This window comes from Dipodomys merriami, unplaced genomic scaffold, assembly GCF_024711535.1.
Source record: "Dipodomys merriami isolate MVZ:Mamm:240054 unplaced genomic scaffold, mDipMer1.0.p SCAF_25, whole genome shotgun sequence".
Lineage (NCBI taxonomy): Eukaryota > Metazoa > Chordata > Mammalia > Rodentia > Heteromyidae > Dipodomys > Dipodomys merriami.
This window is the reverse complement of record NW_027203937.1, coordinates 16,189,141-16,216,729: the sequence shown is the minus strand read 5'-3', so window position 1 is coordinate 16,216,729 and position 27,589 is coordinate 16,189,141. Positions and strand designations below refer to the sequence as shown.

At 37.8% G+C, this 27,589-nt stretch overlaps 1 protein-coding gene across 1 annotated transcript in view; it reads left to right on the top strand.

Moving 5' to 3' along the window:
• Positions 1–27,589, top strand: part of Rnf169 (ring finger protein 169) — a 43,591-nt gene that overhangs the window by 2,930 nt on the left and 13,072 nt on the right. Inside the window, exons 2-4 of the mRNA XM_070035016.1 lie at positions 19,363–19,436; positions 24,417–24,563; positions 26,279–26,397. Of these exons, the coding sequence (XP_069891117.1) occupies positions 19,363–19,436; positions 24,417–24,563; positions 26,279–26,397 (340 nt within the window). The remainder of the gene's footprint in view (positions 1–19,362; positions 19,437–24,416; positions 24,564–26,278; positions 26,398–27,589) is intronic.

The window sequence follows — 27,589 nt, the reverse complement described above, 5'->3', positions numbered from 1 at the left end:
GCACTTTACCACTTAAGTTAAATCTCATCCCTCCCATTTTTAAATTTACTTTGTTGTATTTGTTTAGACAGGGTCTTTCAAAGTAGCTCATTCTGGCCTTGACCTTGACATTCTTTTACCTGAACCTACTGAGTGCTGAGATTATTGTTATGTATCACCATACTGGCTAATTTAATTTTTTTTTATTTTGAAGCTTAGTATCTTTTTTTGTTTAATTGGATTATCTTAAGAACAGAGTACAAAGCTTCATTTATGTTAAAAATGTTGGTTGTGCTGGTGACATTTTTGTGATTTGTTTATTTATGACAGTTTTTTTGTAAGTTTAAGGTTTCAGAACCTCAATGACTCCTGGGGTGTAAACTTTTAATTTATTTCTTATATGCATTATCAATATACTTTTTTGGGGATTTGTTTTTTTGTTGATTTGTGAAACGCTGTGTGTGAAGGCTTGCAACAGTGATCCTGTTGAGGTAGACTTAGACTTCAATTTCATGTTCTTCGAGGATCTCCATCTCATGTCTATTTAGCATACTAAATATTTGTACCATCTTGATGTGTATTTGGGGATTTTTATGACTCCTATCTCAGTGCTAGGTACTATTTTAGGTCCTTGAAAAGCATCAGTGAATGAATATTAAAGCATTCTCTCTCTTTGAGTTTATAATCTAAATTTAGAGTGGGTATGAATATGGAGGCTTGAACTCAGGTACTCATACTCTTGCTTGGCTTTCTTGCTCACACTCTACCACTTGAACCAGGCCTCTAATCCAGCATTTTCTGGAAATGAAGTTTAACAGACTTTTCTGCCTAGACTAGTTTCCAACCACCGTCTTCTAGGTCTTAGTCTCAGCCTCCCAAAGAGCTAGGATTATAGGTATGAACTACTAGTGTCTTGCTTCTATTGCTATAGAAGCTTCTATTAATGTATTAAAAAAATTGATCACACAGTTGTATTCATAGTTAGATTTAGAACTATACATAGCAGCTACCATAAACCTCATTAAAAATGATTGATGTGGGGCTGGGAAGGTCGCTCAGTGGTAGAGCGCTTGCCTTGCATGCATGAGGCCCTGGGTTCGATGCCTCAGCACCACATAAGCAAAAAGAAAAAAGCCAGAAGTGACGCTGTAGCTCAAGTGGTAGAGTGCTAGCCTTGAGCTGAAGAGCTGAAGGACAGCGCCCAGGCCCAGAGTTCAGGCCCCACGACTGGACCCCCCCCCCCAAAAAAATGTATTTTAGTAATTCTTTTTTTAAAAAAGAATTGTTTTGAAGTCAAAATGGTTCTAAATTATAATACCTTTGAATCTGAAGCTCAAAATTTTACTTTTTGTGACAATTCTACGTAGACAATGATTGAAAAGAAAAGAATTTTTGAATTTTATTTTTTTGTGTCATTTCTAGAGCTTAAACTCAGGGCTCTCTTAAAAATTTTTAATTGTTATTATAAAGGTGATGTATGAAAGGGTTACAGTTATATAAGTCAGGTAATGAGCACATTTCTTTTTGGACAATATCTCCCTTCCCTTGCTCCCTCCCAGTCTTTCCCTCCTCCTTCCATCCACAAGTTGTATAGTTCATTTTCAATATAGTGTCTAATGAGTACCACTGATTTGTTTGTTTCCCAGTTGTCCCTCCGTATCTGTGCCCCTCTTACATTCCCAAAGACAGATAAATGAACAAACAAGACAAAAAAAGAAAACAAAAATAGCAACAAAGAAGAAACCTCTTGTTTTCTTTGCTCTTCACTCTTGCTTGGCTTTTTTTGCTTAAGGCTGGTGCTGTACCACTTGAGCCACACCTCCACTTCCAGCTTTTTGGTGGTTAATTAGAGATAGAAGTCTCAGGAATTTTTCTGCCTCAGCTGGCTTTGAACCCAGATCCTCAGATCTCAGCCTTCTGAGTAGCTAGTATTACAGGCATGAGCTACTGGCACTCAGCCAATTTTTTTTCAAAAATTAAGTAGATAAAAAGTATTGAGTAGTGCTTCAATTATTCTTACTGTTTATCCTACGGTATCCTCTCTGTAAACACTCCCTTATATACATTTTAACAATTTCCTTAGTAAAAAATAGTTCTGGTTTGAGGGGGGAGGCAAAAAAAAATAGTTCTGCTTTATTACTCAGTTGACAATATCTGCTAATTTTGTCACCTAAATTGTGTTTAAGACTAGAGAATAATGAAACTATGTGACTGTTAAATAAAAGGACAGGGATTTCCCTAGTCTATGAGGGTTGTTTCAAAATGCATAAAATGACTCATTCTTTTAACCTCAGTGACACATAGTCCAGAATTTATGTTATGCCTTCCTGAAAATGTGCATTGTGCTTGCTTATGTATTTTCCAAAACTCATGTTGAGATTATCTCACCATATTTTACCAATTAATTAACAATAGGATTGCTCCAGTTTGTTGAATGGTAACTCCTTTGTACCACTACTTAAAAATAATAAAAATAAAAATAAAAAAAATAAAAAAAAATAAAAATAAGCCAGGCACAAGTGGCTCACATCTATAATCTTTGCTATTCATGAGGCTGAGATCCAAGGATCCAGCCTGGGCAGGAAAGTCCATGAGACTATCTCCAATTAACCACTAGAAAACCAGAAGTGGCACTGTGGCTTGAAGTGGTAGAATACTAGCCTTTAGTGAAAAAGCTAAGGGACAACACCCAGGCCCTGAATTCAAGTCCCACAACCACCACCACCAACAAAAATAATAAAAATATAATTTAAAAAAGAGTTGCCCTGATTTATAGAATTTCAAGATTGAGCAGCAGTAATTTAGAAGGTGTTTATTTATTTGCTCTACTGCGGCATTGCTTTTTTTTTTTTTTTTTTTTTTTTGTCGGTCGTGGGGCTTGAACTCTGGGCCTGGGCGCTGTCCCTCAGCTCTTCAGCTCAAGGCGAGCGCTCTACCACTTGAGCTACAGCGCCACTTCCGGTTTTCTGGTGGTTTATTGGAGATAGGAGTCTCACGGTCTCTCCTGCCCGGGCTGGCTTTGAACCGCGATCCTCAGATCTCAGCCTCCTGAGTAGCTAGGATTACAGGCGTGAGCCACCAGCGCCCGGCTTGCGGCATTGCTTTTTCACTCATAGCTGTCATTCTCCTCTTTTGCCTTTTGCTGGTTAATTGGAAATAAGAGTCTTTGAGATTTGTCTCCTCCTCTTGAACCAAGATTCTTAGATCTCAGTCTCCTGAGTAGCTAGGATTATCAACATAAGCAACCAGCACTTGGCTTCAGGTATTTATTTTTGTTTACTCATATTTCCATTCCCTGCCTGACATCCAGTTAATTTCTGAAGAGGTTACCCAGTTTGAATTAATAGCTGACTTTACTTGAGACTATTATATAGGATCCGTTAATTAGATTTCATTCTATAATCAGTGAATATTTTTGTCCCTGTTCCTCCATTCTCCTTAGTCTGGTTGGTAAGTGCACAGCGAAATAACAAACTGAAGTTGTAAGTGAGGAAAATATATAATGCCAAGAAATTATAGGAATGGGCTGGTAATCTAGAGAAAACCTTAGCAAGGCATTTGGATTATATATGTTGAAGAGAATAGAAATTTACCATGCTAGGGAGAAGGGATTGCCATTCCAGGCAGAAGAGCACTTGGATAACCAAAGTCAAGAAGGCCATTGTATGTATATTCATGTATTGACAAGAAGTTAAGTATAGGTGCTGTGTGGGAGTGGAGTAGGGAAGCTGGAGAGACTGCATGCAGAAATCATATGGTAAAGGCCATATTTTAGATCATACTAAAAGAATTTTGGACTTTATTCTACATATAGGATGTTGCCTGTAAAGAGTTGTAAGTAGCACTATGATATCACCATGTGCTTAAGAAAGGGAGTATTGGTTAAAGGAGGAAAATGTATGAACTGGAGGGAGTAAGTCCAGCTAGTTCAGGCTAGAGATAAAGAGGACCTGAGCTAAAACAATGTCCGTAGAATATTACCTTCAGTCATTCATTCATTCCACTTGAGGGCCTTCAATGTGCTTGTCATCGTACTACAAATATAAAATACATGATTCTGTCTCAAGATCAAAGTATAGTTGGGAAGATTGGTATAAAGATGTGCTCTGACATGTGGTACAAGTGCAATAATAATTGTAATGCAAAGCGTAATTGTAAAAGGCAATATGATTTATATTAGTAGAACAGATTAGGAGAGGTGGATCTGGTTATGAACCATTTGTGTTCGTATTCCATCTCTGCCAGCTGTAGCTACATGTAATTGGGCCAATTGCTAAACCTCTCTGTTTCTTACTTAGTTATTTAGAAAATGGGGATAGTAATAGTAGCAAAATTGTATTAAATAACTTGTTAGCAATGTTATGCATATATAGAGCTCAATAATTGTAATTTTCACAAAGAAGACAACCCAATTTGGATAGGTTAGGAATGACCATCAACAGGTAGATGAGGGCAGGGAAAAAGGAGAAGGAAAAATGAGTGTACTTAAAGACACAGGAGCACGAAACAACATATTCTGGGGATTGTAAACAGGAGTGGCTAGAACAGAGTGTACATAAGAGTAGATGGATGAGGAATAGCAGAACGAGGCAGTTGCTGGACTTTGCATGTTATGCCAAAGAATAAAGATCTCCTGAAGAATTTCAAAGAATTCTTCATCTTTGTGCTTTAGTGAGATCACTCCCATGAGGGTAATAAATAGCAAATAGATTGGAGAGCCAAATTTTCTTTGCAAGATGGCCAAGATAAGCTGAAAACTCCTATGCTACAAATATCCAGAAAAGCTATATAATTCAGAGCAATTGTTTTAAATGCATTTTTGAACTTTGCTGGGAAGACAAGGTAATCTTGAGGGTTCGGGAACAAAAATGGAACTGAAGTCAAAACTAAGCTCTTGAGGCCTGTGTTACTCTGAAGCACACTCATAGGGTGGTGTGAATGTTTTTAAAAAGATGAGGTTCCTAGAGGAGTGCTATGTACAAAAAGTAACCAAGATTTCTACATAAATCTAGTCTTGAGCTGGACACCAGTATCTTACACCTATATTCCTAGCTACTCTGGAGGCTGAAATGGGAGAGTCTTGGATTGAAGCCAGCCCAGGCAAGAAAGTCCATGAGACTCTATCTCCAATAAGCTACCAAAAAAGCTCGAAGTGAAGCTGTGACTCAACTTGTAGGATGCTAACCATGAGCAAAAGAGCTGAGGGGCAGTGTGCAGGCCCTAAATTCAAGCTGTAAGACTTGAATATGCACATGTGTGTGTACACACACACACACAATCTGGTCTTGATTTTCCTGGGCTCTATAGAAAGAGAAAATGAAAAAAGTTTCCCTAAGAAATTGAGGCACAGGATACATGCCTTGCTCACATTTTGGATTCAAGTTTGTTACCTGGCTCAGGTATCTCTGTGCTGAGATATTAATATAAAAACTGACTTCATGCCGGGTGCCTGTGGCTCACGCCCGTAATCCTAGCTATTCAGGAGGCTGTGATCTGAGATCTCGGTTCAAGCCAGCTGGGGCAGGAAAGTCTGAAACTCTTATCTCCAATAAACCACCAGAAAACCGGAAATGGTGCTGTAGCTCAGGTGGTAGAGCGCTAATTTAGGCTGAACAGCTGAGGGACAGCGCTCAGGCCCAGAGTTCAACCCCATGACCAAAAAACAAAACTGACTTCATTATGTATCTGAGTTACTTAGAGAATTAAAAAGTAAATTCTGAGGAGTATTCTTACATCTCAGGTCCTAGGGATCATTAGAGAAGAAATCAGCTAAACCAAAGATGAACTATTTTTACAATTAAAAATTACAAGATATAAACAGAGTTTTCTGTCACAAATGAGAGTCAGCAGATAGAACAATCAGAAGGATTATAGCTCTAACAATTGGGATGGTAGAATGGTAGTTTGAACGATACTTTACCATTTTATATGACTAGATAATTGACATTCTAATAAATGAATAAGCAATCATGAGATAGGCAGACTTTTAAAAATCATTAGTTGTACAAAGGAGTTATCATTTAACAAATGAGTTTATGAATATGGTGCATCTTGATTGATGTCACCCCTTTCATCATTCTTTTCCTTTTCTCCCAGAGACAGGCACATTTGAAAAAGGACTGAATATAATGAAAAATCTAGTCAGCTTAAAAGTTTTAATAAATAAGTTAAATAGTTTATACAGATGAAGAGAAAATCAGTAGAAGATAAATATTTGGAAATTCCTGAGAATACAAGATGAAATGAAGGAAATTATGGAGAGAAATAGAAAACAAGAAGCTCCATAACACACACATACACTTACACAAAGAAGGTCCAACATACAATATTATAGGAAAAATGCAGATACAGTGAGGGAGATGTGGCATTGGAGGAAATGGTAGCTTGAGAATTTTTCTGAATTAAAAATTCAAATCCATAGGTTTAAGATTCATGAAGCCCTAACTCCCTCTCTCCTCCCCCCCCCCCCGCAAAAAAAAGGAAAGAGAAAGAAGGGAAAAGAATTAACAAAATAATCCCACAAACTAAATACATTGCATGTGTAATTATAGAACATCAGCCTTGTGCATATTAGGTAAGCTGAGTCACATTTGCAACTAAGGCACTTTTTATTTTTGTGCCAGTCCTGGGGCTTGAACTTAGCCTGGACACTGTCCCTGAGCTTTTTGCTCAAGGCTAGCATCCTATCACTTGAATTATCTCTCTGCTTTTGGCTTTTTTGGTGGTTAATTGGAGATAAGAGTCACATGGACTTTCTAGTGCCTGGCTGAAAAGACAACTTTAAATAAAACCCAAAAGGAGCAACAATCAGGCTTTAAGAACAGATACCTCTTAAGGAGAAATTAGGTATTTTAAAGTATTAAGAAAGACTAGAATTTTATACTCAAGTTAGGGCAAGCAGGGTGCTGCTGGCTCATACCTGTAATCCTAGCTACTCATGAGGCTGAGATCTGAGGATCAGCTGTCAAAGTTGGCCAGGGCAAGAAAGTCTGTAAGACTCTCACCTCCAGTTAACCACCAAAATGTCAGAAATAGATCTGTGGTTCTGTGACTCAAGTGATAGAGAACTAGCCTCGAGCAAAAAAAGCTTAAAGACTGTCCAGGACACCCCTCCCCCCCCTCCCCCCTCCCCCCTCCCGCCACACACACACACACCACACACACACACACACACACACACACACACACACACACACACACACACACACACACACACACACACACACACACACACACGAAGTGAGGGCAAGATAAATTTTGGACAAAAATATAGAGAGGGATTACTATATATTTTTTTTATCGGTTGTGGGCATGAACTCTGGGCCTGGGCGCTGTCCTTCAGCTCAAGGCTAGCGCGCTCTACCACTTGAGCCACAACGCCACTTCCGGCTTTTCCTGCTTATGTGGTGCCGAGGAATCGAACCCAGGACCTCAATGCATGCAAGGCAAGCACTCTACCACTGAGCCACCTTCCCAGCCCAACTATACTTTCTGAAAGAACTGTTATACTAAATGGTTTCCTACAGGAGGAAAGAAATGTAAGGAGATCAAGTGAGATATAAATAAAATAAAAATTAGGCCAATAAGTAAGTAAAGCAATATTGACTATGTAAAACAAAAATAAGACTAATTTATAGGAGGCTTAAACCAAGGAAAATGTGTGACTGGAAATGAAAGTGGTAATTGTTAACAGTTCTAAAGTTCTGTATATACACTAGTAGGAAGATAGAGCTAATGATTAACTTTATACCTAGTTGGGCTAACCCCAGAGACAGCGTCTGGAAAGGATTCATTTTCAAGTTAGCCCAGGCAATAACTTAGCAAGACCCTATCTTAATAAAATCTGTCTCTGATGGTACACAAATTTCATGCTAGCCATGTGGTAATCATAAATAGGAGGACTGAGGTCTAGGCCAGTCTGGCTATGAGCATAAACTTAAGACCCTATATGGAGAATAACTAAAAAGCAAAAGGAACTGGGGGCATGGCTGATGTGGTAGAAGAGTACCAGCCTAACTGCAAACAAAATGAAACCCAACCCTTAGAAAGCATTCAAGGGAAGCTTTTTAAAATTGTACAGTATAACTTCATCTACTCCATATATATATATATATATACATATATATGTGTAAAACGTATAGCACCTAAATTAGGGATATACGTTCTCTTTAAACTGATGTGAACATATAACCATTGAACATTTACATTGCTTTCTTGCACTAATATTTAGGCATAAAGTTTGAATAGATAAAGAAAACTGATAGAACAATGTTCCTCACAGTGAATATAGGAGTTTTTAATTATTTTTTCAGTGCTGGGGATCAAATGCAGGGCCTTGTATAACAGGCAAGTACTGTACCACAAAGTTACACCCTCAGCCCAGTTTTTTTTTTTTTTTTTGCCTCACGGGAGTATAAATGAAATCTCATGTCAAATTTTAGTTTTGATGTTTTGTTAGGCTAATGATATGCAGTATGATTCTCTTGTAATGCTGGGCAATTGGTATCAAGCTGCAGCTCTACTCAGTGATCTGTGAGATCACAACAGATGATACTCTATACTGTGTTGCTAAGCTATGATGTTCTATAAGTTTGGTATAATACATGAATTTTTTGCTTAAGGTATTTTCAAGTAAAAATGGGCATAAAAGATGCATACCCTTCCTAAATTGAGAAGCATCTGTATAAACCATGTCATTTGATTCTCGTATGGAAAGGTAAAAATTAATAATATGCCTGGCACCCCTGGTTCAATGCCTGTAAACCCTAGCTACTAAGGAGACTGAAATCCAGAGAAGTTTGAAAGCCTAAGCAAGCCAGGCACTAGTGGCTAACACATGTCACCTAGCTACTCAGAAGGTTGTGATCTGAAGTTAGTGCTTTGAAAACAGCTTGGCAGGAAAGTCTGATAGACTTATCTCCAATTAACCACTGAAAAGCTGGAAGTGGAACTATGACTTGAATGGTAGAGTACCAGCCTTGAGCAAAATAGTGCCTAGCTCCTGAGTTCAAGCCCCAGTACTGGCATGTGTGTACGCATACACACACGCACACACACACACACACACACACACAGAGTCAGAAAAGTCCTATGATTCATACCAAACTAGTAAAAAGCTGGACTAGAGTCATAGCTCAAGTGGTAGAGCATTAGCTATGAAACAAACGAGCTGGGGGTTGGGGAGGGAGAGACAGAAGAGTAAGTGAAGGGGAGGAAAGAAGGGAGGAGGAGAGAAGTGTGGAGTTGGGGAGAGGGAAATAAATTAATTCCATCTTTCTCCAGTTGATGTTTGAAAAAAAATTTTTTAAATCGAGGTTGGAAGAATGGCTCAGGTGGTAGCGTGCTAGCCAGTGAGTGAAAGCAAGTGTCAGATAGCGAGTTCAAGTCCTGGTCGTGGACAAAACAGCAAGAAGAAGTAAGGTGTGATTGAAGAACAATACCAAGTGGCCAACTGAAGAAGTCAGAAAAGTAATAGCAAATTAAATCCAAAGGAAGTGAAAGTTAGAAACAAATTAATAATTAATAGGTTGATGCTGTATCACTTAAGCCTCACCTCCACTTCCAAGAGATACATTCATACACACACACACACACACACACACACACACACACACACACACACACACACACACACACACACACACACACACACACACTGTACAGAGGGCTTACAGTTACATGAGTAAGGTAGTGAGTAGATTTCCTATCGAGCATTGTTACCTTCTCCTTTGTTTTTCCCCTACCAACCTTTCCCTCTTCATCTTCCTCATTTCTCCCCCCTTCCTCTCTCTCCCCCGCCTGCCTAGCAAACACACACACACACACACACACACACACACACACACACACACAAGGGGTAGGGGTGGGGACAGTTTATTATAGCACTGGAGTGTTGGAAAAAGTAAGTTTGCCTCAGCAGAAGGGATGAATATAATGAATGGTTCCTATAGCGGTTAGAATGAATGAACTTTATTAACAAATTTTGAAAAAAGTTTCAAAAGACTTTCATTTGATACCATTTATACAAATAAAAAAGGTACACAAATTAGGTGTCATTTCAAAGGTAAAGGAGTGAGAAACAGGGACAAATCAATTTCTTTCAAAGGGCTTGATAATGAAAGGAAGGAAAATAGTTTGCTTAAGAAAGGGCAGGAAAACAATTGTGTAGAATCAAGAAAGTATATTTAATCAGAACTAGGCATCACGGTACTTTTGGAAAGCCTACAATTCCTGAAGTTTGGGTAGAACTTGACAATCTAAGTGGTAGATTTTTTTTTCTCTTGTTATATATTATAGGAACAATAAATAAGCTACCAGTTTGATTATAAGTTGTGACTAGTTTTTCAGATGATGGAGATATTTATCTAATTTTGGGGAGAGAGCAGATAATAGAATAAAAGTTACGGCTCACAGTATGTCAGGATCAGGCCTAATAGTGCTGAAAGGTTTTTGTTGTTGTTGTTGTTTTGTTTTTATCAGTCATGGGGCTTGAATTTGGGGGCCTAAACGCTGTCCCTGAGCTCTTTTGCTAAAGGCTAGTGCTCACCACTGAGTCACAGCATCACTTCCAGTTTTCTGGTGGTTGATTGGAAATAAGAGTCTCACAGACCTTCCTGCCCCGTCTGGCTTTGAACCTCGATCTTAGATTTCAGCTCCTGAGTAGCTAGGCTACCAGTGCCTGGCTGAAGCTTTTTGTTTGTTCATTTTGTTTGTATAGACTATGGAACATGATCTTCCAAATTGGTGTGGTGTGTGTGATGTTGTGTGTGTGTGTGTGTGTGTGTGTGTGTGTGTACACGCTTTCATGTGCGCCATTATTGGGGCTTGAACTCAGGACCTGAGTGTTGCTGTTTATCTTTTTTACTCAAGGCTGGCACTCTACCACTTGAGCCACAGCTCCACTACCAGCTTTTTGGTGGTTAGTTGGTGATCAGAATCTCACTTTCATGGCTTTGAACCATGATCCTCAGATTTCAGCCTCCTGAGTAACTAGGATTAGAGGAATAAGGCACTGGTGCTGGGCCACATCTACCAGTAGCTGTTTTATCCCCACAGAATAGCTGCTTGTAGTTCCTCTGAAAATAATGTATGTGAATATGTTTATTGTCTGCTTTAGACTCTACCCCACATACAATTAGCCTGTTGGCTAGTGTGTTTCCATTAAGTAAATGATGAGGAAAGAATAGACTTCTGCAATCAATTAAGTCAGCATACCCAGCATTACAAAAACATTAGATTTTCTTTCTGTTTTTGTATATTGCCATCTGCCCTATTGTTGCTTATGTATACTAGCATAAAAGTAACTTCTTAACTAAATGGCTCATTGTTTGTTTACATCATATCATACAGACTTCAGCTTTAAAAAGCCTATTGCTATGGTTTTGAGTGTTTGGCTCTTGAGCATTATGAAAAATGCTTCTATAACATGTAAAGCAGTTGGGAAAATAAGAAAGGTTTTAATTTTCTCATTGGCAACTTGAATTAGCTTTATGAATGATTCCCTTGAATCCTGTTTTTTAAATGGAAATCACTATTTATGCAAATCATGTAGATTAGGGAAAGGGAAAACCTGGATTTGAGTCTTAACTCTTCTACCTTTTTTGGATTGGCCCTGGCAAATGCTGCCTAATTTCTTTGGGTTTCAGTTTTCTGGTTTATAAGAAATAAATACCACAAATCACATAGAATTGTTTTAAGGTTTAAGAATTTTATATGTACCTTACTTATGTAACTGTAACCCCTCTGTACATCAATAAAATTTAAGTTAAAAAAAAGTAGATATGTGGAAACAGCACAGTGCCTGACACTTAAACATACATTAAGTGTTAGTTTACTGGTTATGCATTTTTCTGGATCACACTGTGGTAGGTCCTATACAGTGTCACTCTTACTCTGTGAGTTCTGGTTTAAATTCTTGCTCTCTCATTTACACCCCCTATCCCTCTTTCTCTTTTACCTTGGATAGGGTATTAGCCTTTCTGAGCCTCTGCTTCCCTAGTAAGTGGGTATAATAATGGTAACAACCCTCAAAGATTATTTTAAGGCATAAACAAGATACCCATTGTAAAGTTTAGCATGATATTTAAATGGTAAAAAAAGCTGGGTGCTGATGGCTCACCTCAGTAATCCTAGCTACTCAGGAGGCTAACTAACATCTGAGGGCTGAAATTCAAAACCAGCCTGGGCAAACAAGTCTGTGAGACTCTTACCTCTAATTAACTACCAGAAATCCAAAGGTCATGCTGTGGTAGAGCCCTAGCCTTGATCAAAAGAGCTCAGATAGCACTCAGGCCCTGAGTTCAAGCCCCATAACTGACAAAAAAAAAAAAAAAAAGTAAAACCAGGTTAATGGGATGAGATAATTTTTTCAAAAGAAAGAGTTAAGAAATAATGAATAATTTCAGTTTTATATGAGTTTTCTGGAATGAACTGGGGAATGATGTAAAACGTTTTTCCTATTGTGAATTATGTTCAAAAATACTTGAAAGCTATTAGGTACTGTATAGTATCTGTCTAGTATAACATATCATCAATAAATGTTAGCAGCATTTACTCTGTAATGGATATATACTATCAAATTATGTATTTATATTTGTTTGGAAATCTAGTGGCATAGATTTAGTCACATTTGCCAGTGAAAAATAATTTGATTTTAGTAATTTATAAGGAGTTAAATTGAGCTTTTGGTTCTCATCATCAAACTCTGAGATCAGGGATGAGATTTAGGAAAGATGGCTTTGATTTCCATGGTGATACACTAATTTACATATAGTAGGTTTTTAAGCATTTGTTGAATTAATGCCTTTACTATAGCCTAATTTAGAATTTCCCAACTAGTCAATCTCTTAACTGAAAGCTGATTGATTTATAGACTGTAATTTACTGTTCTGAATTTCATTCATACTGTTGAAAGAACTTTTACATGTGTTTATCAGCATATATGACTTGATTATAGTAGCATAAAAAAATAATAGTGTAAGTGAAGTGTGAAAGGGAGAACAAGAATAGTCATTTCTCAAATGTACCAGCAGGTCAGTTTTCTTTTTAAGTTTACTGAATGTTTCACCTACTGAATCTCAAGAATAGCAATATTCTTACATGTTTATACTTCTAATGAGATCAAAAGAATTATAAAATATGTTCATGATAATATTTTCCATTTAATACTCTATTATAACAATTTTATATCCTACATAGCATTCTGTAAAGAATGTAGTATTGAAAATTAGTGGATGTAAGTTTGAATCTTGGTCCTGTCACATTATTAGCTGACTGACTTTGGGCAAACTACTTAAAATCTGTGCCTAAATGTCTTCATTTCTAATTTGTTGATTGAAATAACCACAACATACAGTTGTAAGAATTAAATGAATTGGTGATACATGCTAAGTGCATGTACAAATAAAATACCTAATAAAAATTAGCTGTTATATGTATTTAATCACTTGTACATACATGTTTTGTGTCAAGCACTCCTCTAGGTAGTAGGATTACAAAGTCATAAAGTTCTGTGAAAGAATGTTAAGAAGCTGGTATAAATAGAATTGCAATTGAAGCTGACTCAGATATAAATTTGAGACTCCCTGGCCATATAAGGTCCTCAAAATAATTTGGTACATAATGGGACAGACATATATACTTATCATCAACTCTTACACTGGTAATTTTGTATGGCCCAGGAATCCTAAGAGCCCTTGGCAAAAAAAAAAAAAAAAGTTTCTCTGCCCCTGCTAGATCATTATGAAAATTAAATGTGTTAGGCGTAAGTGCTGCCTAATTGCCTGTATCATAATGATGCTGTTGGTGATAATAGAGATAGAAATTCTCATTTATTATGGATTGGCTAAACATTTTTTCCAACTTTGTCTTTTGGCTTTTATTATCCTCTACTCTGTAGAAATTTAAAGTGAGTTTTGAGGATGAGGCTTTTTTGTTTTTTGTTTTTGTTTTGCCTGATATGAGGTAGCTGGGAAGAACAGGAGTGGAAGTTGAGAGCATTTTAGGCAAGGGATGGAGATAGAGATAGTTTTATCCTAGGTACTATAAACTGTTGGTGGACTGTAGAGAAGGAATGAAGTGATGTAAACTAAAGAGGTAGGAGGAGATCATGTCTTACAGATTTATGTCTGCTATATTAAACTATAAGTAGTATTTACAGACAATCATCCCTTTATGTTTAAAGAAAATGTATTACTTCTCAGTTAACTATTTTACAACAACTAATATATTTTCATACTGCTAAGTAAAGTCACCAAATTATTAGTATTATAAGCTCCCAAATTCATTGATTTTATTGGTATGTAAGTTCTGAGATATGGTTATATTTTTTCCAGATCTCAGATGAAGATGTTCAAGCAAAGAGATTTATCTAAGGTCAAATAGCTAGTAAGTGGGACTATTCAAATTAGAATCTAATACTTAATCAGTTATAAGACAGAGTAACTCCAAAATTCACTTTTATTCTACTGCAATCATAAGAAATTAAGATTGGGTGGGGAGGGGTAAAAATTCAAACATATCTAGGTATCCAGGGACCATTTACTTTGGATTTGAGAGTTCTTATGTTAGTGTCTTCTCAACACAGTTGAGTAAGTTCCATTTCTAATATTGTGTTAGATGTGGATGTGTTGATTTGATGCATGTAGCAAATATCTGTCTTGTAGCTTGTTTTTGTTTGTCTTTATATATAACTAGTACCAGTCACCCCACCCCGTGTAAAAATCTTTTTCAAGAATGACCTTGAAGGAAGTATAGTTGTTTCTATAATTCACATTTAGACTGAAGGCAATACTCAGCTCTAGGTCACTGGCCACAGGTGTATATCATTCTTAAGACATCCATCATATCCTTCAAGAATTTCTCTTCCTGTTATGCATAGTTGTAGCCATAAGATAGGCATTAAAAAATATTTCCTCCATTAGATTCATTTATGAATGCTAAGTTATTCAGCATCCCAATAGTATGGATGTAGTTCCAGCATTTCTTCTTTATAAAGCAAAGGAAGAGTGTTTTTTTTTTCCTGTCTTATTAAAACATTTGAAAATCTTAAAAGCTGGTGGTAGAATTGGTAAGTTTGTTGCTAGCACCTTGGACAAAGGAAGGAGATGGTGTCTTTTCTGATTCTGATGTGACATTTTGCTGCTCTGCTTTTGTAGCAGTATTGCTTGCATTTCAACCACAGTTTCCTCTTTTGGAGTAGAGGAAGCTGACGTATTACCCTTGAAAGAAGAAAGAAGTGAAGAGAAAATTAACTTCCTAGGGTTTGTTTTATTGTAAATGACTATTCTTTTTAAAGTAAATATCAGAGAATCTGAATTATTAATTAACCTACTATTAGTGGTCTTAGTATAATTAATACTATTAAATTCTCTGTACATGTTCTCCATTCAACTATAAGAGACATTGTGAAAGACCTTACTTTATAAGGGGAGATTTTCAGGGCTGAGAGTGTGGCTCAAGTAGGATGGTATCTGCCAAATAAGCATGAGGCCCCAAGTTCAAACTTTAGTACTGCCAAAAATTAATAGACAAATAAATAAATGAGATTTTCATTTTTCTGGTTTTCACTTGACCTATTTTGGTAACTACTTTTATGTAAGTTTAAAATCCTAATAGCATTTTTCCTATCATGTTAAACTTCAATGGAGTTTTATAGAATTTAGAGAAACATGGAGTAGGAAATGAAAGTGAAATAAAAGTATTATTATAGGGGCTGGGAAGGTGGCTCAGTGGTAGAGCTCTTGCCTTGCATGCATGAGGCCCTGGGTTTGATTCCTCAGCACCACATAAGCAAAAAGAAAAAAGCCGGAAGTGGCGCTGTGGCTCAAGTGGTAGAGTGCTAACCTCCAGCTGAAGAGCTGAGGGGCAGCACCCAGGCCCAGAGTTCAGGCCCCACGACCGGACCCCCCCCCAAAAAAAAAGTATTATTATAACTTCAGAAGTTATATATAAAGTATTATAACTTCAGAAGTTAACTAATATGTTGTCTTCATTTCTCAGGTAAAAACTGAGATATAAAAAGATTTCAAACCGGGGCCTAGGGTCACACACCAGTAATCAGGAGGATTATGCATTTGAGGTAGCCGTGTGTGTGTGTGTGTGTGTGTGTGTGTGTGTGTGTGTGTGTGTGTGTGTGTGTGTGTGTGTGTGTGTGTGTGTGTGTGTGTGTGTATTATGCATTTGAGGTAGCCGTGTGTGTGTGTGTGTGTGTGTGTGTGTGTGTGTGTGTGTGCGCGCGCGCACGCCGTACTTGGGCTTGGGCCACAATCTGCCTATTTTGTCAGTATCTTAACTCTGTGTGTGTGTGTGTGTGTGTGTGTGTGTGTGCGTGTGTGCGTGTGTGCGTGTGTGCGTGTGTGCCACAATCTGCTATTTTACATCTACTTTTGAAACTGGGATGACAGGCATGCCACAATGCCTGGTTTTGTATGTTGAGACAGAGTCTTGTGGGCTTTTCTGTCTGGGCTGGCTGAGAAACATAATCCTCCCATTCTCAGCCTCCCAAGTATCTAGGATTATAGAAGTGATCCGAATACCCAGCTAGTAGTATATACTCTTAAAACAAAAGCATCATTAATCCTAACCTAGGATTAAGAGGATTTATATAGACACTAAATTGGTATCTTACCCCTATTCCTGCCCATTGTTTTGTTTTATGCCTGTACTGGGGCTTGAACTCAAATCCTGGGTGTTATCCCTTAGCTTTGCCACTCAAAGCTAATACTGTATTACTTAAGCCACAGGACTTTATTTCTGGACAGTTGGATGTTAAGTGGTTAATTGGAAGTAAACATCTCAGGGACTTTCCTGCCTAGGCTGGCTTTCAACTGCTATCCTTAGATACCAGCCTCCTGAATAGCTAGGATTACAGAAGTGAGCCATCGGCCCTAGCTCTATTGTTTTATTTTTTGACTCAGGGTCTTACTATGTAGCTGAAGCTAGCCTAGAACTTGCTAGCCTTCTGTCTCATTTAGATGAGTACTGGAATTATACATATGTGCCATTGTGCCTTATTATTGCCTATTACCTCTTTTTTTGTGGCAGTTCTGGGTGCTATACCACTTGAGCTGCAGCTCCACTTCCAGCTTTTTAGGTGTTTAATTGGAGATAAGAATCTCATGGCTTCAGTGCCTGGGCTGGATTAAAAGCACAATCCTCAGATCTCAGCCTCCTGAGTAGTTAGGATTACAAACATGTGCCACCAGTGCCTGCCTGCTTATTGCCTTAAAAGTTTTTCTTTTGGTTCCAGGTTTGAACTCAGGCTGCACAGGTACTTGGCTGGCTGCTTAGTTGATATTCTACCACTTGTGCCATACGATCAGTCTATTCCTGTATCTTTTCATCTCAATCAGAAGTATAGTCAAATTTCAGTCAATATCCTATATTTCTACTTATTAAGGCATTACAAAAACTTTAGGATTTTTAAATAAATATTCCAAAAGGAATTTATATTTTCATGTAATGCACATATCAAGGTAGTGGGGTCATTGTCTTTGTTTCATATAAATTATGCTTGCAAATCTGATTATAATTTAAAGAATATAATCACTGTAGATTATATTATACTGGAGATAATTTTATACTTGATGAAGTGTCTTGCACACTTACTAACCAAAATAGTTTATAAAATATTTTCACTCATTATACTTATTTGATACTTATAATAGCTTGCCATGATTTAATTGTTATTAACTTGAAATATATTCAGTAATAGTCTGATTTTAGAGGAGAAGTAGTTGAAACTAACTTACTGAGTTCTGAAACTTGCATGTAGGGAATAAATTCTTTTTCTGTAATTTACAAGATGAAGATGTTAAGCTCTTGAGACATTTATGAATTTTTTATTAACATATTAGTTGTACAAAATAATGGTTTTCATTGAAGAGACATTTTGTACTAAATGTCAGCAAGAACTATTTTAGAAAAAAATTTTAACAGTTAAAATGATCATTTCTACAAGGCAATCACTAAAAGTATTTTTGGTTTCTTGTGTTGGAGAGTAGACTTATTTATAAGTCTGAATAAGATTATACTCCTTATGTTCTTCCCAAATAGAAATAAAGATTTAGAATTTTTAAAAGTAGATCTGAGAAGAATTTTGTACCAGAAAAAAATTATTATAGAATTGATTATATCTTGCTCTGAACATCTTTCAAAGTATACAAAACCCAGAAGCCATAAAAGAAAAGTAACATAGCTATACAAAAATAACTACTATAAGCAAAAGTCAACACAAATATAAACTGGGGAAAGTAATACTTTTCATGAGATGTAGGGCTACTTTTCTTTGTATAGTGACATCTCCCTCCTTCTTCCTTCCCTTCTTCCCTTCTTCTCTCCCTTCATACTGGTTGTGAATCCAGGGTTGTGCACATGCATGGTTGATATTCTATCACTTGATCCATGCCTATGTCCCTTATTTTGCCAGTTATTTTAGGGATGGAATCTTATTTTCTATTAAGGCCTGACATGGAATCATGACCCTCTGGATCTTAGCTTCCTGAGTAGTTAGGATTTTAGGTGTTGAATTATAGGATGTCAGCTATAGGAATATAGGTGTCACTAGTACCTAGTATAGGGATAGCTTTTAACAACTGAAGAAGAAAAAGAAATAATGTGCACCCACATCTCATACTAAAATAAATACAAATTGCTCTTAGTTTTGTAAAAAGAACTCAACCTCACTCATTAAGTATATAAGGAATAACATTACCTTTTAGATTGACAAAGTTAAATTCTCAGCATTCAGTTATACTGGAAAAGATGTGAAAAAATGGTATTCATTATTGTTAATGGAACTATAAATTTATATAGCCTTTAAGAATATTAATTTGAGAGTTAAGTGCTGGGGTGTATACCTTTAATCCTAGCTACCTAGGAGATCTGAGGAATGTGATTTGAAGCCAGCCCTGGTAGGAAATTCCATGATTCTTTTTTTTTTTTTTTTTTTTGGGCCCGGTCGTGGGGCCTGAACTCTGGGCTTGGGCACTGTCCCTCAGCTCTTCAGCCCAAAGCTAGCGCTCTACCACCTGAGCCACAGCGCCACTTCTGGCTTTTTTTCTTTTTGCTTATGTGATGCTGAGGAATCGAACCCAGGGCCTCATGCATGCAAGGCAAGCACTCTACCACTGAGCCACCTTCCCAACCCTCCATGATTCTTATCTCCAGTTAAGCAGCAAAAATCCAGGAAGGGAGATTTGGCTCAAGTGGTAGAGCACCAGCCTTGAGCATAAAAGCTCAGGGACAATACCTAGGCTTTGAGCTCACATCCAACTTAATTTGGATCAAATTAAGAGGACTACAACTTTATATATAATTTGTAATATGGGACATCTGTTAGACTAAAAGTCCTGTTAAAAATATTTTCATTTTGTTTTCCTCCAGAATTTATATTCAGAGCACCAATCAAATTAAGCAAGCCAAGTGAACTTCGTGAGGAATATGAATGCCTAAGAAAGGTATAGTATACATATTATCATAGCATTTCTCTTTCTTTCTTTGTTTCTTTCCCTCCCTCCCTCCCTCCCTCCCTCCCTCCCTCCCTCCCTCCCTCCCTCCCTCCCTCCTTTCTTTTCTTTCTTTCTTTCTTTCTTTCTTTCTTTCTTTCTTTCTTTCTTTCTTTCTTTCTTTCTTTCTTTCTTTCTTTCTTTCTTTCTTTCTTTCTTTCTTTCTTTCTTTCTTTCTTTCTTTCTTTCTTTTGGTAGTACTATGCATTGAATTCAGGGCCTCATGCTCTCTAGACAGGCACTTTATCACTTAAGCCAAGCCTACAGCCCCTGTTTATGTTATTGTCCAGGTAGGGTCTTATTTTTACACTCTGGCTGGCCTTGGCTGTGGTCCTCCTTGAGTTTCCCCATGTTACTGGTATGACAGTCATGTGCAATTGTGTCTAGACATTGTGGTTCCACACTGTAGTTGAAATGACAGAGGTGTACCACCATTGGTTGAGATGGTGTTTTACAAACATGTTAGCCTGGGCTGGCTCCAAACCATGAGCCTTTATCTCTGCCCTGCAAGTAGCTAGGATAACAGGCTTGAGCCCCTATGTCCAGTCCAGTATTTATTTCATTAAAATTAATTGGCATAATAATATTAAAGAAAGTTTAGTGGGGAGTTTTGATTCACTGGGGTTTTAAATTTTACAGCATAGAGCGTGTGCATGTGTGTGCATGTGTGTGCATGTGTGCGCGCGCGCGCGTGTGTGTGTGTGTGTGTGTGTGTGTGTGTGTGTGTGCGCGCGCACCTTAGAGCTTGAACTTAGGGCCTGGATGCTGTCCCTAAGCTTTTTGGCTTAAGGCTAGTGATCTACTGCTTGAGCTCTACTTCTGATTTGCTGGTAGTTAATTGGCAGTAAGAGTCTCATGGACTTTCCTGTCTGAGCTGGCTTTGAACAAAGAGCCTCAGATCTCAGCCTCCTGAGTAGCTAGGATTACATGTGTGAGCCACCAGTGCTTTGCTTTTTTGTTGTTTTTAATTACTGCTTTATGCCACTCTACTCAAATGTAGAGCTAAATTAAAAGTAAACTTTAAGAATTCCTTTTTTGAGTTTTTACAAAGCTAGAAATGTAAATCAGATGATCTATTATATACCTGCTACAATAGCTAGCCACCAAGAAAGAAAGGTATTTTTGGCAACTTTGGCAAATGCTCTTGCTAGCAATTGTTCATATTATTTTTCCTTGTCTTGCTAGGAATCACATGGAGCTATTGTTATTTTTGTTGCTCTTACTTTGATAAGTATTCTAGAAGAACTGTAATGAAGACAAATAAAAATTATCTAATTAGGAAATGTTTATTACTGGGAAAGCTTTTAATTGTTTCCACATGATATTATTTTTGTTGTTTTCAAACTAATTTCTGGGGATTGTGCACAGAAGTTAGGTTTGAAAAGTCTTTCCTATTTCCTTCCCCGTAATCACCAACATTCACTCATGTAGTAGAGGTGGACTCTCAGTATCCCAGTCAAGGATCCTTGACTTTCTGCTATTTTTTTTTTTTTTTTTTTTGTCAGTTGTGGGGCCTGAACTCTGGGCGTGGGTGCTGTCCCTCAGCTCTTCAGCTCAAGACTAGCACTCTTTTTTTTTTTTGGTGGGGGGGTCTGGTTGTGGGGCCTGAACTCTGGGTCTTGGCGCTGTCCCTCAGCTCTTCAGCTCAAGGCTAGTGCTCTACCACTTGAGCCACAGCGCCACTTCCGGCTTTTATCTTTTTGCTTATATGGTGCTGAGGAATAGAACCCAGGGCCTCAGGCATGCAAGGCAAGCACTCTACCACTGAGCCACCTTCCCAGCCCAAGACTAGCATTCTTGAGCCACCTTCTCAGACCGACTTTCTGCTTTTTGAGATTACTAGGAGTTGCTAAATTTTGTGACTACGAGTAGATTCATATTGTCAAATATGTTAGTCTTTTTCTTTTTATCATGTATTATAATGTCTTTCTAACATAAAATTAATGTAGAAATATGCAGAACAAAACGTCTCTTCCTACTTTTTCCTTTCCTAGAGGTAACTAGTACTAATGATGGGTAAGTTAGGCCCTTATGTATTTACACACACATGCACAGAGAGAGAGAGAAAGTGAGAGAAAGAGAGAGAGAAGGAGAGAGAGAAAAATCTTCAGTATGAATGGGATCATGGTGTGTATTTATTTATTTATTTGTGACAATACCAGGGTTAGACTCAGGGCCTAGCACTTGCTAGGTGTATATTTCTTTCTTTTAAAAAATCATTTTATTGTTACTATTACAGTGTTACCCAGAGGGGCTACCATTTCATAAGTCAGCTTATGAGTACATTCCTTTTTTAGATAATGTCACCTTTAGACATTGTCATCTCTTCCTTTGCTTTCTCTCAGTTTCCCTTGTATATTCATTTCTTAATCAGATACCTATTGTTCCTCTAGTATGGGCCAGGTATATGCTGAAGTGAAGAGGGTAGCATGGTCTTGGGCCTCAGGGAGATTCCTTTCTAGGAAGGAAGACCTACAAATCATAAGCAAATAATTTAAAACATATATAAAGCAAGATAGAAAGCGTTAGAAGGGGAGCATGAGGGAAAACTGAGGAAATGCAATTTTAAATTGAGTGGTTAGGGAAAGTATCTCAGAGAAGGCAGCATTTGAGGTGAGACCTGAAATAAGTAAAGGTATATAGACTGAAGATTCTAGGCAAAGGGAGCAGCAAGTGCCAAGGCAGAAACAAGTTTGGCTTGTTCTAGGGGAGAATAATTCAGTGCATCTAGAGCTATGTATAAGTAGAGGTGTAAGGGCAGTAAGAGATATGGACAGAAATGATTTGAGAGATATCAAAAAGCCAGGTCAAAGAAGACCTAGTTAACCTGGTAAACAGCATAAATTTATTTTAGGTTGACAGGAAACAGATAATGCAGTCTCAGGTCACTGTGTGAGACATAAAACTATAATAAGTCTAGGAGTCTAATTGTTTTTATTGTGAATATTAGTGACCCCAAAATAATGACTCAACAAATGAAATATTTGAGGATCCTGCCAAGTGAATGGATTTTATTCTGTTGTTCTTGTGATAAAAACAAAGAAAATGTGTAACTGAGAGATGGATATGTTAAGTTCCTTCACTATTATAACCATTTTTATGCCTATATTTACTTTGTAACATTATATACTTTAAATATACACAATAAAATATATTTTAAAATAAACAGATGTGGAGGAGACAGTATATGGCTGATACAGCAGTTCTGCACCATTGAGGTTTGAGCTTCTTTTTATTTTTCTGTTTATATACATTCTTCCTTGTGGGATGAGATGGCTGGTCCTTTGCTAGATGCATGTTCACTCACCAGATAGAAGGGCACATGCCAGTTGAATGATGTCATCTTAAAAGCTTTCTCCAAAGCTCCCCTGACCCTGTGACTTATATTTTATTTTCTAATGTTATAGGCTTCTTGCTACTAGGAGGCTGGGAAATACACTGTCTAAGCTAGGGATATTAATTTCTTTAAAAAATTTATTGTAGGGCTGGGAAGGTGGCTCAGTGGTAGAGCACTTGCCTTGCATGCTCAAGGCCCTGGGTTCGATTCCTCAGCACCACATAAGCAAAAAGAAAAAAGCCGGAAGTGGCGCTGTGGCTCAAGTGGTAGAGTGCTAGCCTTAAGCTGAAGAGCTGAGGGACAGCACCCAGGCCCAGAGTTCAGGCTCCACGACCGGAAAAAAAAAAAAAAAAAAAATTATTGTATTTTAAAAATGCTGTACAGAGGGTTACAGTTACATGAGTAAGGTAATGAATACATTTCTTGTTGTTGTTCTCCTTTGTTGTTCTTCCACTATCCCTTCCCTCCCCTGCAGGGATATGAATTTCTTGAATAAAATCAGAGTGTTCTTAGTGAGGAAGAAAGAAGTGGACACTGGTTAGATAGCTAGCAGTCTCTGCCTCATGGATAACAATGGAGATAAGCACAGTTAGGTATTATACTCATAAATTGACATGTTGAATTGAGTTGTCTTTGTTCAACATACAAGATAATAAAAAACAAAATTTAAAAACACTAAAAAGGACCAGTTTGAATATTTGTAGTGAAAATAATGTATTAGGATTAACTAGAATTTGGATTTTAACAAAAGTTTGATGGAGAGATGGAGTAGAATTGAAGGCATATACAAGGAAGTTATTAGCGGTATCTTTAAAAATTTGTTTTTGAGACATGAGTCTTGCTTGGAAGCCCAGACTGGCCTCAAACTCCTTAATTCTCCCTGAGTAGTGGGATTGTAAGTATGTATCACTGAACCCTACAAATTATTGTGACCATGAATCTTGGCTATTTAAAGAGGGAATTGAAGACATGATAGTAAAAATATAGATCAATGGACTAGATTTTTTTTTTTGGGGGGGCACTTAAACTCAGAGCCTGGCTGCTGTTCCTGAGCTTTTGTGCTCAAGGCTGGCACTTTTACCACTTGGGCCACAACTCTACTTCTGGCCTTTTTGGTCGTTAATTGGGGATAAGAGTCTCATGGACAGGGCTGGGAAGGTGGCTCAGTGGTAGAGCGCTTGCCTTGCATGCTTGAGGCCCTGGGTTCAATTCCTCAGCACCACATAAGCAAAAAGAAAAAAAGCTGGAAGTGGCACTGTGGCTCAAGTGGTAGAGCGCCAGCCTTGAGCTGAAGAGCTGAGGGACAGCGCCAAGGCCCAGAGTTCAGGACCCATGACCGGACCCAAAAAAAAAAAAAAAAAAACCCCAAGAGTCTCATGGACTTTCCTGCTTGGGCTGGCTTCACACAGCAGTCCTCAGATCTCAGGCTCCTGAGTAGCTAGGATTATAGGGATGAGCCACCAGCACCCAGTGAAAAGCAATCTTAAAACAACCATTTCATATGTTTTTTTTTTTTTCTAGACTAGAGTAGAAGAGGATTTTAAGTCCAGAATTTCCTAAAATTCTACTATTTCTGTGTAATTTGTATTTTTTAGTTGAGAGGAGAAAAGTTACAAGAAGAAAAGGCTTCTGAAGATCACATCCACAAACTATTACCAGATGATACAGAAACAGGGAAAAGGAAAATGGATGATCAGAAAAAAAAAGATGAGCCATTAGTACTGAAAACAAATCTGGAACATGTAAGTACATTTACCTTTTGGATGGACACCTCACAAATCAGTAGTTAGCCTAGAAACATGAATATGAAAGCAACTGTGTTGGTGAAGTAAGAGACCAGTAATAGTCATTGGCTGTGTCATTTAAGGGTAGCGAAGAAGGGCAGCTCTCATCCAGATGAGAGCTGGAGAAAGTGGGACGGTGAGATCTGTAAGAGGAAGAGAACAGCAAAAGGAAAATGTAGTGTCGTTTAGCGCATGTGATGTTTTATATGTGTAATGTCATTTAGACTCACTATTGGTCTTTGACATTTAAGTTTTGTATATGTTATATCCATAGATTTCCTTAAAGGGTGTATTTTGCTCTGTGGTTTACTGTCATGTAAACAGAACAGTGCTTAGTTTTAAGATACTTCCTCAATATTATCTATTTAGTCTAAACTGGATATAATTAGACTTGTACATCTTTTACAACATTTTGATGCAGATTTATTTGTATTTTAGGTTATCTTTTTAGTAAGTTGGTGTTAATAAAGCTTTAGCATATATAAAATATAGCAGAGTAGAAAAAAAATCCTGGAACACAAGTCTACCTCTTAGGCCCTTGTGTTGCAGCTAACTATACACTGTTAGCCAAGTTATATAATGTCTGAACTTCTGGTTTAATTTTTACACAAAGACATTTGCCCTGAACTTCAGAAATTGAAATTTATTTAAACTGGGTCAATGATACTTTCTGACTGCCATATGCTGTGTGTGTGTGTGTGTGTGTGTGCGCGCGCGCGTGTGCGTGTGCGTGTGTGTGTGTGTGTGTGTGTGTGTGTGTGTGTGTGTCCGTGTCTGTGTCCCCTGGAGTTTGAAGCCTAGGCACTGTTCCTGCTCAAGGTTAGTGCTCTGTCACTTGAGCCAAAGCTCTACTTCTCTTCTGCCTTTTTCCTGGTTAATTGGACATAAAAGTCTTATGGACTTTCCTGCTTGGGCTGGCTTTGAACTTTGATCCTCAGATCTCAGCAGGATAACCTGAGTAATCAGGATAACAGATGTGTGCCACTAATGCCTGGCTTCGGGCTTCTGATTCCAGTTATAATAATAATAATAGTAACTATTCTTCAATTATTATTTTAAAAAATACTACATAGATGCCAGTGTGGTAACATACCTCTATAAAATCCCAGCATTCAGGAGGCTGAGGCAGGAAGGTCATGATTGGAAGTCAGCCTGGAGAAAAGTTCACGAGGCCTTGTCTCCACCAATAAAAGCTGGCATGGTGGCATGTACTTGTCATCCCAGGTATTCAAAAAGTATAAATAGGAGGATTGAGAATCAGGCTAGCACAAGCTACTATTCTGAGTCTATTCACCATCAGTGAAAGATAATAACAATCATTGTTTTAGTAGGTCTGATATAAAAAATTGTTGAAGTATTTACAAGTATTAGAGTATCCAAAAACCTCTATTTAAATGTATAATAGCTTATAAGTAAGGGGGGGGGGAAGAGTCATAGATAGCATTGAGGTGTCTAGATAGTTGGTGATAGGACTTAGAGAAGGGAAATAGTGAGTTTGATTTTGGATATATGAATTTGAACTACATTTGGGTTTGGGATATCTAGGATGCATATGCAAACATCGATCAGAACTCAAAAAGTGATTAAGAAAAAGCAAGCTTTGAAGCTGTAGCTAGAACATATTCCACAAGAATCCCAAATGGACAGTGTTGTCTACCTTGTCTCCTTGTCAGTGTCCTGCACGTCTCTCAGATTCAGAGAATGAAGAACCTTCTCGAGGCCAGATGACACAAACACATCGCTCGGCATTTGTTTCCAAGAACAACTCCTACTCCTTAGCTTTCCTGGCAGGGTAAGAGACTGATGTCAAATTCTGTTCAAGTTCTTTCATTTGATGGTGACAAAACAGACCAAGGGTGCACAGGTATTGTTGTAGCTACTCTGGGGGAGTTTTCATAGATGGAGAATTGTTAAAGAAAAGCAATATTTTCTGCCATCCTCAGGGTAGAATTATGCTAATTTATCTGCTGCAAAGTATCCTAAAGGGAAACAACAAAGTCATCTTTGGTCTGACAACATCCATAGATTCTCCCTTTGGTTCTTTTTTGTTTTTTGGTCGGTGGTGGGGCCTGAAGTCTGGACCTGAGTGCTGTCCCTCAGTTCTACAGCTTAAGGTGAATAGTGTTTACTATTTCTTTTTTTTTTCTCTCTCTCTCAGGACTTAAAAAAAATTTTAGTAGGAACTGAGGCCAAAGTTGATATCCTTTTGATTGCCTACAACTAACTAACTGTATCTTCATGTGTTTCAAAAAGGAAACATTTTTAAGCCCTTTCTTAAGAAATCTCTTGATCCTTTAGACTTTTCATGTTCTGGGGATGAAAGAAGAGAGGAACTAGATGAATATTATAAAGATAATTAGGTGGAAGGGAGGGAGACATGGAGATAGGAAAGGTGGGAAGAATCATTCATTCAGGAGACATTCTGGGACTAGCTACTGTGTACCTTTGGTCTGTTTTAATGATGCAAAAATGTACGATCTTTACTCCAGTTTGTTTTTGTATAAAGCTGATGAAATTTCTCACCCAAATTCAGGAGTCTGAGATCTAAGGATGAAGGTGTGAACTTAGCCAGGGCAGACAAATTTGGAGACTTTCATCTCCAACCAACCAGAAAAAAGCCAAAATTGGAGGTGTGGCTCAAATGGTAAGAGTGCCAGCTCAGTAAAAGCTTCCTGAGAGTGTGAGGTCCCAAGTCAAGCCCCAGTATCAGCATCCCCTACCTCCCCCCAAAATAGGATTTATTGTTATTACTGGGTATGTTAGCTGTAATATCAGCTACTTTGGAGGTATAGATTCAGAGGTTCAAGACTAGTCAGTGCAAAAGTTAGCAATACCCTGTTTTAACAACAACAAAAAACTAGGCATGTTAGAAATTCAACAGAGTTTAGAGATGTCTGTAGTGTCTTTGTCATTTTAGAATGGAAATGTCCTGTAGTTTCCAGAAAAGCCTAGAATAAGGTGAGGGATAGAATGAGGGGAACTGG